This window comes from Schistocerca nitens, chromosome 4, assembly GCF_023898315.1.
Source record: "Schistocerca nitens isolate TAMUIC-IGC-003100 chromosome 4, iqSchNite1.1, whole genome shotgun sequence".
Classification (NCBI taxonomy): domain Eukaryota; kingdom Metazoa; phylum Arthropoda; class Insecta; order Orthoptera; family Acrididae; genus Schistocerca; species Schistocerca nitens.
In genome coordinates, this window is record NC_064617.1 from 712,354,121 (window position 1) to 712,369,323 (window position 15,203).

Consider the following 15,203-nt stretch of genomic DNA (forward strand, 5'->3'; position numbering starts at 1 on the left):
AGTACTTACATTCTTATAACACACAGATAACAATTACTTCATGATAAATGTGGATGTGTTTATGTTGCTATTACTAATAACTGAGAAACAACAGCCATATCCTACTGCTTTCTTTAGAAAACTGACATTTCCTGTAAATTTTACTGTGTTAAACTTAGCTTGAGTATGCATAAATAATTTATATATTTTTGGGGATAATGCTAGGTAGTGGACAATTTTGTCGCTCTGAAGCAGTCCCTAAAAGATGGAATGTTGTTTTTCCATGGGAGATAAGTGCGAACAATATTTTCTGCTACAGAAGTGGTTGAGTGAACTCAGGACATCAGTGTACTGTCAAACTTTTTGTTAGATTAAACAATCATAAAAAGCCACCAGTTTCACAAAAAAATTATACAGGGCTATTACAAATGATTGAAGCGATTTCATAAATTCACTGTAGCTCCATTCATTGACATATGGTCACGACACACTACAGATACGTAGAAAACCTCATAAAGTTTTGTTCGACTGAAGCCGCACTTCAGGTTTCTGCCGCCAGAGCGCTCGAGAGCGCAGTGAGACAAAATGGCGACAGGAGCCGAGAAAGCGTATGTCGTGCTTGAAATGCACTCACATCAGTCAGTCATAACAGTGCAACGACACTTCAGGACGAAGTTCAACAAAGATCCACCAACTGCTAACTCCATTCGGCGATGGTATGCGCAGTTTAAAGCTTCTGGATGCATCTGTATGGGGAAATCAACGGGTCGGCCTGCAGTGAGCGAAGAAACGGTTGAACGCGTGCGGGCAAGTTTCACGCGTAGCCCGCGGAAGTCGACGAATAAAGCAAGCAGGGAGCTAAACGTACCACAGCCGACGGTTTGGAAAATCTTATGGAAAAGGCTAAAGCAGATGCCTTACCGTTTACAATTGCTACAAGCTCTGACACCCGATGACAAAGTCAAACGCTTTGAATTTTCGGCGTGGTTGCAACAGCTCATGGAAGAGGATGCGTTCAGTGCGAAACTTGTTTTCAGTGATGAAGCAACATTTTTTCTTAATGGTGAAGTGAACAGACACAATGTGCGAATCTGGGCGGTAGAGAATCCTCACGCATTCGTGCAGCAAATTCGCAATTCACCAAAAGTTAACGTGTTATGTGCAATCTCACGGTTTAAAGTTTACGGCCACTTTTTTTTCTGCAAAAAAAACGTTACAGGACACGTGTATCTGGACATGCTGGAAAATTGGCTCATGCCACAACTGGAGACCGACAGCGCCGACTTCATCTTTCAACAGGATGGTGCTCCACCGCACTTCCATCATGATGTTCGGCATTTCTTAAACAGGAGATTGGAAAACCGATGGATCGGTCGTGGTGGAGATCATGATCAGCAATTCATGTCATGGCCTCCACGCTCTCCCGACTTAACCCCATGCGATTTCTTTCTGTGGGGTTATGTGAAAGATTCAGTGTTTAAACCTCCTCTACCAAGAAACGTGCCAGAACTGCGAGCTCGCATCAACGATGCTTTCGAACTCATTGATGGGGACGTGCTGCGCCGAGTGTGGGAGGAACTTGATTATCGGCTTGATGTCTGCCGAATCACTAAAGGGGCACATATCGAACATTTGTGAATGCCTAAAAAGCTTTTTGAGTTTTTGTATGTGTGTGCAAAGCATTGTGAAAATATCTCAAATAATAAAGTTATTATAGAGCTGTGAAATCGCTTCAATCATTTGTAATAACCCTGTACTTCACACAAGTACAATTTGATGTATAGGATGACACTGAAAATTACTGTAAATTCAAGGAAAGTTAAAATCATAGGATTCCAGACACTCTTTCCACACACTACAGCTATGCAGATTCAGTAACGAGGTTCCTATTCTGCTCTTGTAATATGCATATATAACTATTATTTCATGATAAATATGGATGGGCTTACAGCTACGTTCAATAAATAGAGAAGCATCACTTTAAAATGGTAACTTTCTTGTTAATCTTACTGTATTAAACTTAGCTTCAGTAAGCACAAATAGTTCACAGGCTTCAGTGAATAATGGTAAGTGGGAGGCAATGTTGTTGTTCTGAAGCAATAATGGGCCTATGATCCCAATATTTTCACTGAAAGACAGAAAGTTGTTCTGACACTGCTGTGGTCTTCGCAAAAAGGGTCATTCCCCATAGTAAACAGAGTGGATAAATATTTTCTGATATTAATGTACTGTTGCTAAATGAAACTGGGAAACTTCAGTTTTATCAAAACATTTTGCAACATGAAAACTCATAATGCTTTTTGTCTAAAACAGAAAAGGCTGTTAACACAAATAGTGCCCATATAACTGGTGTGGTTTTCTGATTTTACTCCAGCAGTTGTAACACACACCAGATAAAAACTATTTTGGCACGAACCGTCAGTTTAATGTGCCTACTTTACATAAATAACACGACGGAATTCAGGAAGTACTGGAATCAAATGCATATTACTACAAATAAACTATTTCTGAGAACAGAGAAATACTTTCACCTGTCCATAACATGCTCCAGTTTCTCATGTAAGTACAAGATAGAAAAGACGAAGTACGGCTTCTTTTGATAAAAGAAATACGGATATAAATCCGGAATTGGTGTCGTCTTACTTTCTTCTCCTTCCTTACTCTCATGAAAAGTTCAGCCACAATCTCTTTTCGCCATCTGCATCTGTCACTATTCCTACCATCTTGAAAACTTATTCCACAGTTAAGTTCGCTAACCGGCCAAAAATCACTGGTTAAGTTATACCGAGTTTAATCTCTGATTAGGCGTTATTATGGGTTCGTACAATGTGTTTCTTGCTCTATTCGGAGAACAGAACTTAACTGGCTCCTAATCGAATATTGTAAAATCGGTAGGCGAAGTGCCTGGGTCCTAATTTATGATTACTTCACATTTGCTACTACTAGGCCTACTTGAATGTGGGATAGCAGGAGGTCCGCAATCAAATGCTTCATGTTCACTTGTATCTAAAGCACTACATAATGAGAGACTACTGTTAATGCCATCGTCCTTTAACCACACTTTATTGTCACTGTCTGAAGGTGTTGGTTGAGGAAATTTTTCGAAAGCTCCTTTTTGTCAGTTCTGAACTGTTCATGTTGTAGCTTTTTCTTGATCTTCTGAGCACCTGAATCATATTTTCTAACTCTGTCCCTTTCACGAGCCATGTCTCTGTTGGCACTTCGAACTTCACAGGACAGGCAAAAACACTGTATCTTCACACAGAGTGTGTACAGAACGCGCGAAATGGCGTGAACTGGAAAAGTACTGTACGCTTAAACTGACGACAATGAACAAATCATTCTCTGGGAAACACCTGTTGACAGAAGAATGTAATGCTTGATCGTTAGCCACAACAATGAGTAGAAAAGGCATGGAGATATGCTCAGATACAGTGAATAACGTATCCCTTAATTAACGCATCAGCAATATTCATGTGCCGACAATAGATATTAGTATAGCGCTTCAGTATCATAGCCCCTGGTTCCCTCGATTCCGATGCAGGCATGATGTCGTGGCACAATGGGTATATATAAGGGTCACTCCAAAAGAAATGCACACTATTTGTAAAAATACAGTTTTCATTCTGCATGCGTGAAAGTTTTATAGTGTGTAGATACATCCTTCCCACTTGTTTTCAAACTTAGTTCAACCTGTTCCCGTGAGTGGTACCATCACAGCATGTCTTCAAGATGTCTGCTACACTTGATGTTCGTCAGAGGCAACGTGCTGTCATAGAATTCCTGTGCTGTGAAACAGTGGGAAACATCCACAAGAGGTTGAAAAAGGTGTATGGAGACGCTGTTGTCGATCGCAGTAGTTAGTCAGTGGGCAAGGAGGTTACGTGATGAAAGTGGGCATGACAATAGTGAGGATTTTCCTCGCAGTGGCCGGCCTCATACTGCATACACTCCAGACAATGTGCAGAGAGCTAACGAACCACCATAAATTCTGATGCACATGTGACGACATTGAAGAAACTTCAAGCTCGACTGAGTCATGTTCGATCACATCAGCAAAAGCAGGATGTTTAGCTGTAACACGACAATGCACGGCCACATGTCAGTCAAAAACCATGGAAGCGATCACAAAACTCGGATGGACAACACTGAAACACCTGCCTTACAGTCCTGACCTGGCTCCATGTGACTATCACCTCTTTGGGAAACTGAAGGACTCTTCATGGAACAAGGTTTGAAGATGATGACTCCCTTGTGCATGCTGCCAAACAGTGGCTCCAACAGGTTGGTCAATAATTTTACCGTGCGGGTATACAGGTGCTGGTTCCAAGATGGCGTAAGGCAGTTGGGAGGGATGGAATTTATGTGGAGAAATGAAAATATTGTTCCTAAAGGATGTATCTACACACTGTAAAACTTTCAAACATGTAGACTAAAAGATGGATTTTAAAAACAATAGTGTGCATTTCTATTGGAGTGACCCTCATAACTGAATTATTTACATTATATGTTTGTTTGAGCAGTCGGCAGCGGGCCCTTGCGCATGTGCAGAGCTGAATTCATGGATGAGTAGTGCCTTCTCCACTTCCGGCTACATGTAAAGTGTAGCTGTTAGCTGTATGAGCAGTAGCAGCAAGCAGCCAAATGCCACACAGCAAAAATTCTTGTGGCGTACCCAACCTGCCAGATTCAACAGGGGGAAGGAAGTCATTCTCGACGTAACCCGTACTTTTCATAATGTTGCTGTTTTGTCTTTGTTGCGATTCCTACGTCAAATGAAAAAAAAAAGTCTGTGACCAAGAGCCGTCAAGTTCTTCAATACATTCCCATAACCACAGAAGACTGAAATATGTTAGTAGTTTCAATTTCTGATTTTATATTATTTCCACATTATTAGCAATCAAGTTATTTTTGTCGGTTTGCTAAAGAAATCTGCTTCTATTAATCTTTTCCTCTAAGGCAGTCAATTTACTTGACACGAAGTGTTTGATTCCACGCTACTGGCTAGTTTCAACTGTTTGCTCAATTTCAAGTGCACCTTTTCATTTCCTGAAATTGTATCATAATTAAGAACCAAACATGAGGTAATACAGTATTGGTACGCCAGAAAATTGCCATCCAGAAAACCACACAGAAAAAGTTTAATATTAGGTATTTCAGTGAGAATCTGGACATAAAAATGTACACTTAGTATGGTTTATGAAATTCTGATGCTCTTGGAGTAGTCTCTGATGCCGTTTCTTTTATGACACCATAAGATCTCTTAATGCTATATACGTACGAACATTCATAAATATTCACTTGAAGCTGGCTAATCGGGCAAATTTGGTCAGTAGTATTGAAGTATATATTTTATTTCAAATGTACTGACAGCTTTAGGAGAATTTTACAGATCTCCCTTCTGTGAAACACATTGTTTCTCAACCACAAGACACTTGTTTGGTACTTTTCAAGGCTTGCCGTTATTTCTTAATTTGTGTTGTTTAAATATGTCTTAAATGCATCAAATGGAATTCCGTGGTAAATTAAATTGTAGACTGGTCACACACCATGTTTTATCGTTTTAACTCCCCACGTGGCTTAATATATATTCCTAGAGAAAAATATATACTGCCAGTTGTACAGTATCTTTGCCTCACAGATAACCTTGTTAATATTTTACACATTTTGTCCTTTGTTCTGATGTGGACTACACGATGAAATGTTTTTTTAATTTTTTGCAACAAATCTGTACTCCTTCTTAAGGTACTTTTTCGCTGCAACTGCCAGCCGTAGCGGTCAGCAGTTGACTACTGCTCTTAGGCAAAGCAACGGAACATATGTCGTTTTAACTGCTCGGCAGTCAGCGGTCGTGACGTCATTGCGACTGCCGCGTCTCGGCCGCTGCAGAAGCAGTCAAGCAGTTGGGCCACGGCTGCCAGGTGTCTGATGACTGCAGAAATCAATGACGCGCTATGTCAAAGAAAGGTTTTCATGGTGACGACGATGAACAGTTAGTGGAGTATGTGAGCAGATACTCTATACTGTATGATCATAAGCATACAGATTTCAGAAATGTGATGGCAAAGGATAAGGTGTGGAAGAAGATAGGAGAAGCAATGAAAAAAGATGGTAAGTGTTTTGCATATACACATTCATTTATTTATGTTTTTTTCCCACTGTGACAAATTGTACAATATGGAGGCTACAACAATGCTTCCATTCTTTCTGTCACCAAACGATTACAAGAATAGTCGTTACGAATAGTAATAATAATTTATTTCCTTTATTTGAGCCATAGTTCTTTTCCAGGTTGTAATCATTGATTTGTAGGTTCACAGAAGTAGAATCCCCCTGTTCGGGGCAGGGGAATAATGTTCTGTGGTAAACTCACGTCATGGTCAAGTTCATAAAAATCTCGTTCTCTTTTTTCTAAATAGGCATCCCTGAGGAGATGGTGTAGACAGCAACAAGCTGTAACGAGTTTATCACATGTTTTAGGTTGCAGATTCAGATTTGTGTAGAACACTCGAAATACCTGACACAAAAGTCCTAAAGCGTTTTCAGAAACTCGGCATGCTCGTGACAGTTTATAGTTGCAGGTCGCTTTTGCTGGGCAGACGAGCGAGTGTAAGTCTTGAGAATATGCTTTCACAAGCGGAATGCCTCGTCGCTTACTATAACAAATGGCATCTTGATGTCAGTTAATGGAAGCTTTTCATCTGCTGGAAACACGTCTCCCTTCATGATCATTTTCCCCATTGCTGACTTATTAAATATGCCACTGTCTCCTTCCTTCCCATATGAACCTACGTCTATCGTAATGAATTTACAGTTCGCATCAACCAATGCCAAAAGTACTATGGAGAAGTACCCTTTGTAATTCCAGAAAAGGGAACCACTTTTTACAGGACACCGTATCCTTATATGTTTCCCATCAATCGAAGCAGAGCAGTTAGGGAACCCCCAAAGAGTGTAGAATTCTTTAGCGCCTTCCCTGAAAGATTCTCGAGATGGAGGAGGCAGGAAGATAGGTGCCAAGTGTTGGCACATAGCTTCTACTGTTTCACGAACTATGATGCTCACGTAGCTTGGTGACATCCGGAAACCATATCCAAGGGACACGAAACACTCCCCTGTAGCTAGAAACCTGTAACACACACCATAATTATTATTAAAACATGAAACATAAATAATATGTCTTGTTCTAATTACACAGCTAAACAAATATCGTTCCATTATAGGTAACCAGTGTAAAAAGAGATGGAAAGACATCAGAGATAACTACTGGAAAACTGTTCGAAAACAACAACTGCAAACAGGTTCTGCAGCACCAAGTTCAAGAACAAAATGGGCATTGTTCAACAGGCTAGACTTTTTGAGAGATGTAGAAAGGGAGCGGTCGTCTTTTTGTAGTGTCCCTCTAAAGGAGCCAACAAGTGTTGAAGGACTGCTATCTGATGAAGATGGACAAAATGCCAATGAAACAGGACCTGACACTCCACAAGCCATTGCTGCCTTGTTCTCTAGTGACGCAGCTGCTGCCAACTCTTCCATCTCAGCTTGCAGATCGAGGAAAACACACTGGGATTCAATCAACCAAAGGGGCCAACAACGATTGGAATTGCTGCAGCGCTTGGCTAATAATCGGGAGCCGGAATTTGATGTGGGGCTGTTCATGAGAAGCATCGCAGCGTCCATTAGGAAACTACCACGTCACCTCATTAATAGAGCGAAAATTGACATTTTAAGCTATGTTACGGGACTTGACAGTTCTTCAGAATCATCTCTTGTGCCACTACCTGTCAGCATCAGTCCTTCTGGCTCGTCTTCCCTTTCATCCCCTTTCGAACGAACTTCATCGGTTGGAGACGATACGTACACTTTCACCCCATTAATAAACGTCGAACCACAAGCAGGTGATACTACTTTTTTAAAATAATTACTAATCATAATGTAAACACAGTGTAAAGATAATGTAAAAATAAACAACAAACTGTACAGGCCCTGAGTCGTTCCAAATAAACCTATTATTTTAATAGAAATTTATGTTACTTCATAGAGACACAAAATTATCCATTTTAAACCATTGTTGATGAATACGTATGTTTTTATACAGCTACTTACTGTAAAGTCACTGCCATTTTTTCGTCGGCTTCTATTGGAGTTTGCACTGCACTGGTAGCTGTTCCTGCTATATCTTCTTTCACCAGACTTAAAACAAAATCGAACTGAGTCTAAAGAAATTTCTGAACCTCTCTTCATCGTTTCGTAAGTGACCGGTGTTTTAAGTTAGCATAAATTCCTTCACTCTTCCGTGTTTGGAAAATGCTGTGGGGAGAAGATCTTGTAAGCATTGCAATAATTTCCTCTTCTTCTCCCTCGTCCGCCAAAAACCTAGAACGGTATTAGCATCCACGTTGCGAACTCGCGTGCGTGTTCCTTTCACAGAGGTAACTCACTGAGTGGCGTGGCCGCTGCGGTCAGCAGTCTCAACGAAATACACAGCCAGTGAAGGTCGGCAGTTACGGCTGGCGGTTACTGCCCGCCGCTACGACGGACAGTCGCAGCAAAATAGTACCTTTAGTAACGTTTTGCTGTGCTCTGTAGAAGTAAACCTGACTGGAAATGCTACACAAGAATAGTGCAGCATACGACTAAAAAAAATCTACGTTTTAAAGTCACCACGTAGCAAAATATTAGGATACCTACTTTGACCTATAGAGTCTAGTTTTGAAATGAATATTACGCCAAGAACTACTTCCTTATTTTGCAGCTGCGTCTGCCCACACTGATTTAGGTTTTCCGTGATTTCTCTAAATCGCTTCAGGCAAATGTCGGGGTGGTTCCTTTAAAAGGGCACGGCCGACTTCCTTCCCCATCCTTCGCTAATCCGATGGAACCGATAACCTAGGTGGTTGGCCCCTCCCCTCCCCCCCCTCCCAATCAAGCAAACAAACTTATTTCGCATTCCTTATCTTGATACATTATAAAACAATTGCTCCAAGAACAGCTCCGTGTGGCTCCTCTCAACAACACGCCGCAGTACTGCACATGGCACTTGGCCACTTCGTGCCTCACTACACGAAATTCCCGACAGAAATGCGACTAAACGCGTATGAACTGAGCAAACACCAACCACGGGCTTTCTACGTCATCGTAGCTGCGCATGCGCAGTAACGCTTGTTTTCTGGCGTTCTATGGCAACTGCTCAAACGAACCTAAAAAAGTAGTTTCGGAAGAAATACCTTACTTTATGTTTACCATTTATCTGTAATAACAAAATTACGGGTGACAGTTTTCAAATACCTTATAATGTTTTGCGCAGGGCCCTGTCCGGTTGCACCGTTTGCACATGTCTAAGGCCATAGAAATCTGTTATTTGGCTCTTCCATCATATCCATGTTGGTAACAATGACGCGTTCTATCCGAGTTTTATATCTTTGTGGGCCGGGCCTTAGTATCTTTGGTTTTTATCTGTGTTGTGTTTATCGCTTCCGTAGATTCGTGTAACGCGTCTTTTTATTTTTGTTTATTTAGGGTTGTAGCTTTTTTCGTATGTAAACAGTGCTTTACAGACGTCGCGGCTCGGTAAGTAGGCTGAATGCCTAGTGATTCACTGTCCTACTCGAATAGCGTATTGTTTATGTCAGGTGACAGTTGTTGACAGTCTCATGTGAGGTACATAAGTTCTTGTATCTACCGACTATGACCCGGTCTGTCAGTTTTACTTAGTCTGACACATGTCATTTGTAAGTTATACTTGTTTTTTCTTTAGTTATAGAATTGTATAGAGAATTGTGATACCTATTGTCCAGCAAGGTATACTTTTACTGCATGTCAATTATGTGCGTTAGAACATCGCAAAGCCTGCATAAAATTTTAGTCTCCTCCCTTTTCTAGTGCAAAACATCTTTGAATAATATAGTCGCCACAAGGAAATTTACGTTATTTTGTGGTGGTTAATCATTTTATGATCACTGTTTACGGAAGTAAAATTTTGTTTACTTGCTGCTGTTATTGGTAGATTTTTGTTTCATCAATTTTCTTGTTAGAATTACATTTAGATTACAAACACAACAGACAATAGCACGGAAATGTGACCTGTAGGTATCAGTTTTACACTAGCTCTGTCAAACAGGTTAACGAAACAAAACCACCCACAGTCATACGGGATGCATAGTTTGAGTGTGTTACGAAAGAGGTCGATGAGCAAATTGGATCTGATTACTCCTTCATGGGTAACATCTTTAATACTCAGCAAGAACTGTTGATAAAATCGTAAAGAAGACGAATGATTGAAAGATGGGCTATGAGATTTAACTAAGTTCTGGGATAATTATGTTGTGATGTCAAACAGTATAAAGAAATTCTGTGCAGAACTTGGAGGACAAGAAAATATGTCATGAACCTCTATAAACTAAAATAAAATTGAAATATCCAGCTAGCATAATTTATTGTGTGTTGCTAACAGGTCTGCAGGATGTCTTGCCCCAAATGTTGGTCATTGGTTCCATGGTAGTTGGTTTTGATGATGTTTAAAAACTCCCATCACACTGTGGACAAATAATATAGAAAGTAAGTTAGTTAAACTTTTACACATTCATGTAAGTTATGAGTGGGGAGGAGACAGCAGTCATACTTGCAAAAGAATATCAAGGGTAACATATCTAATGTGGCAACTGTGAGATATAGTTGTTCCTGATATCTAAGGTTGACATGTTTTTGACTGTTCCAGCCTCACATTTGTTATGGGCTACTGTTATAAGGGCACTCTTCTTGTGTAAGTGTTATATTGTACTGTAGCCCAAGATGTAAGTTGTATTGGAGGGGACAATTTGATTGCAAGTTGACAAAGTTGTGTCAAAGACTTCAGTCAACCTGTCCAACTCTGTGCTACCTTGTCATTATGAATTAAAGCAATTAATTTAGAGAAACAAAGCACAGAAAGAAGAAACAATAGTTTTTTCCATAGACTGTGTGACTGTATCCTAAATATTCTCTCGAGTATTGTGTTATGCCAGATGATAAGTACAGATTCAGAAATAAAAGAGAGCAAAACTTTCTTCTCAAAAGCAAGGGCAGAAAAATATCTATATTGTTTGACCGCAAAGCTGTATATTCCGAAGGACGTATTTTTGCTTTACCTTTTCACATTTTTGCCTGCTGTGTTGCTGGCATGTGTGTCAGTGATAAGTACTCTGTAGTTTCAATAGTTTAGAGACTCAGTTGACATTTTATTAATATAAGTTAAATATACCATGGTTTTGTGTGAGGCATTACCCAAACAATGTGAAACTTCATGTCCATTTAATTACTTCATCTACTAAGAAGTAGTGCCTAGTATAGGGTAAGTTGCAGACTCACATGTTTAATGCAGCAGCGTTGTCAGCGTTGTTTCTTCCATGCAAAATATCTTTTGTGAGTAAAGTATTCCGTCATAGTTTCTTTCTGAATCAAGATTTCATTTGTCCAACTAGGTGTCAAAAGACAATGGGAAAGGCAGAACAGCATATCGAAGAACAACGAGAAGCGGCCTTGGGCAGTCCACATGCAGAAGCCAGCAAAATGCTTGAAGCTGCTTTGCAGCAGATGGATGGGATCATATCAGGTAACCTTCTGCTTCGTATATTTATGGACATCACAGTGAGAAGAATCAGAACAGTTTGTTCTGCTGCACTGTAATAAATCTGAAAGAACTTATATTGATTGTTGACTACGATTTCACAAGTCAAAAGAGTGTGTCAAATTTATTTTACTGTACTTTTTGTGAACCAAAAGTACGCTTTTGGATGATCTTCTGTAATTTATCTGTATGAAACACTCATAACTGACTTGCAATCTTAAACACAGTTTGTAAGATAAATTAAAAATGTAATTGAGATCAGCTTTTTAGAAGTTGTTCTAACAAACTTAAATTTAATGAAATTCTCTGTGCCTACAGTTTGTGAGGTGTTGTGTCTCTGTTGCGAAATCAGTTAAACAAACATTTCTAAGTCTTGGGAAGTAGACATTTGTTTTTAGTCGTGGTAGTAGCAGTTTTCACTGAAATATTGTTCATCATTACCATTTGGGTTTGTAGTGAGTAGGTAATCATTAAAAAAGAAGAAAGAACATACATCAGTACTTCATCATTTACCTTCAAACTTAACAGAAGTTCTCCTGCATACCTTGCGGGACTACTGCTCATGGAAGAAAGGATATAGAGGAGACATGGCTGAACATACACCTTTCGTGGACAGCTGCCCTACCATCTGAGCCAACCAAGCATGACTAACCACATACCTTCATATCTTTACTTGCACCAGCTTTGCCGCCTTCCAAACTTCACAATATCCTACCTTTCAGGAATGCTAGTCCCAGAAGGTAAGATGGAGAAATTCTGTGATGTTTGGAAGGTAGATGGTGAGGTACTGGCAGAAGAAAAGCTGTGAGGGCAGGTAGTGTGTTGTGCTTGGATAGCTCAGTTGCTAGAGCATTTGCCCGCAAAAGGTAAAGGTGTCAGGTTCAAATTCCAGTGTGTCTCACAGATTTAATCTTCCAGAAAGTTTCGAATCAGGCTAACTCTGCTGTAGAGTGAAAAATCATTCAGGAAGTGAAGTTATACAGTAACAGACAGAAGCAGCCACTCCCAGCTCCTTCTGTAAATTATACCAACAACAAATTATAACAGGTTGTAATCTACTCATACTTATAAACAGGTTGTAGTGGATGTAACGCCAGATATTTTTATATGTGGCACCTTAATATGTACACACATCAGTGTGTTGGTTGTTTCCTCTCTGCGTCGAACAGTCTTCCCACAGACATGTATCATTTACTACCTTGTGTTTTTTGCATGGTCATAACTGCACCACTGAGTGGACTACATGTCAGTATAGACTAACTGTTTTGTCTCCATGTGCCCACACTTCAACATATGAACTGCTGTCCAGGGGAAAATTAGCATTATTGGTTTGCTCCTGTCACATGTAATTGGAGATACTAACCAACCTAAAACCACACTATTTGTAGAAGCTATAGTTATTAGTCTGCAAATGATGTAAATACTGATGTAATGAGTGTTGCTCGTAGAGTGTCCTCAGTCACAAATAGAAATATCTGCACTTATACTCGATACACCCTGTACATTCAGGGTGTCTTTCCTATGGGTCGTCAGATGCATTTTTATGGTTTTTTGGCAGATATTTGCAGTTTAGTTTTTGTTGTATGTAGGTGGAGCCAGCTCAAGTAAATAGTGCTCATCGCACCTTTCATGCCATGCCCATTGTTGACAAAAAGTGTCGGTTTGTGTCCCGTTACAAGCAAAATGATTTTTAAAGAGAAATTTTACACGCCCATTTAATAGAGCAGTCACAAATTAGTCTAGTGTGATATAAGTGCTTTCGATGTTCATTAACAGAGACAGTAAAACATGAAGAATAACCAGTACTCCAGCATCGTCCTGGCCCACGCTGGTTGCTACCACCCTGCAGCAGTGCTGTTCAGTTGCTGCCAGAGTACCAGTTATTCTTCGTGTTTTATTGTCCCTATTAAGACAGACTGATGTAACAAACATCATCCTTGAGTAACTTGGGTCTGCTCAATCAAATGGGCATATAAACTACTATTTTAAAAATAATTTTGTTTGTCATGGGAAACAAACCAATGCTTTTCTTTAACACTGAGCATTGCATGAAAGACTTCATGACCAGCATTTGTTTGGGCTGACACCAGCTACAGATTGCAAAAACAAATTGCAGATATCTTCCAAAACACCCAATAAAACAGACCTGTGACTCTTATGAGAGACACTGTATATGCAGGGAGTAATGGGTGTAAGTGCAGATATTTGTATTGGTTACTGAGGATGGTGTACTGAACAACATTACATCAGTATTTATGTCATTTGCTGACTAATAATTATAACTGTTACGAGTCATATGTTTTTAGGTTGGGTAGTACATCTATTAATGTTCATTCCCCTGGGCAACAGATCAGGTATTGAATCATGGTCATCAGGACACATAACAGATGGTCTATACTGACAGGCATAGTCCACTTCATGGCGCAGTTAAGACTGCACAGAAAACATCAGAACATAAAGTTTGTGATGTGTTTGTGGGAAGGCCGTTTGATGCAAAGAAAAAACAACCAACACACGTGTGCACGTGTGAGCGCGCACATATATTAAGGTATCACACATAAAAATACGTATGTCTATATAATCAGGAGAAAAACAACTACTGTACTTAGAAAAAGGCACTGCTCCTCCCCTTCTACTACCCAACTGCTGTTTTCATCTGATACCCAGAATTTTTGTAACTTTACGCATGCCATCATCAGCTGTTTACATTAGAGTGCTGCAGTGCTTTATGTTTGGCCGATTAGGACTTGTGCACCAAGGGCCAGCCGCACATGGCTTTACATTCCACATCTGTTGTCTAATCATATATGTGAAAAACAGAGCATGACCATTCTTTCTTGATGTTTCCCCTATCATAGCCTTACCACATAGCACAAACCTGCTCTCTCCCTCCCCCACCCCTTCCCCTCTCTCTCTCTCTCTCTCTCTCTCTCTCTCTCTCTACATAATAAATAAATAAATATTATTCTGAACTCAAGGAGATGACTGTCCTGTAACTTTTTGCACCTTTCAGTTGTTTACAAGAGTAAAAATTTTTTCGTTCATGTTGATCAGCAGTAGATCACTGATGCTTTCTGGATGTAATTAGCTGCGACAATATGCTAATGACATGCCAGCTTTATTAAAGTACTGTTCACTAACTGTGTTTGTTCCTAGGATATGTAAAATACATCCTGCAACTGCAGCAACCTCTGGTAGATTCTTTTGATGTCGGTTCCACAACTTTAAAATGTTATCATTTCTGAAGTGCATTAAAATACAGAGATCTGTTGCAGGCAACTTGTCATTCTTCCTGTTCATGAAACACTGGATGGCACTTGCACTGCACTTTAATGCTCTATGTTAGTAAACAAAAGAGAGATAAGTAATGTAGAACTGTTGTGGAAATTATGAAGGTCTACCTGGAAAAAAATGTGTTTTATGTTGATGGTAGGCTATCAGACACTATTCAATAGCTACACAAGAATGATTATGTTAATGATTGCATGTTGTACATGCATAACTTGCACATGTTTCACACTGCTAAGAATTTCCTGCTTTTCATTTTTGTCAGGTGAACTCAGATCACGAAAAGACAGTCACAGAAACATAGCATGTTTATATTTGGAAGTAATTACAG

General features: G+C 39.8%; 2 protein-coding genes across 2 annotated transcripts in view; one reads left to right on the top strand and one right to left on the bottom strand.

Moving 5' to 3' along the window:
- Positions 1–6,139: 6,139 nt before the first annotated feature.
- On the bottom strand, positions 6,140–8,813 carry LOC126252760 (uncharacterized). The gene is made up of 2 exons (XM_049953682.1): positions 8,086–8,813; positions 6,140–7,108 (listed from the first exon to the last, which is right to left on the bottom strand). The coding sequence occupies exons 1-2, from the start codon at positions 8,100–8,102 to the stop codon at positions 6,610–6,612; spliced, it is 516 nt and encodes a 171-aa protein (XP_049809639.1). The 5' UTR covers positions 8,103–8,813; the 3' UTR covers positions 6,140–6,609.
- Positions 8,814–9,424: 611 nt separating this feature from the next.
- LOC126252757 (liprin-beta-1) overlaps positions 9,425–15,203 on the top strand; it is a 1,040,988-nt gene continuing 1,035,209 nt past the window's right edge. The window contains exons 1-2 of the mRNA XM_049953679.1: positions 9,425–9,549; positions 11,439–11,569. Coding sequence (XP_049809636.1) covers positions 11,452–11,569 — 118 coding nt within the window. The 5' untranslated portion in view covers positions 9,425–9,549; positions 11,439–11,451. The remainder of the gene's footprint in view (positions 9,550–11,438; positions 11,570–15,203) is intronic.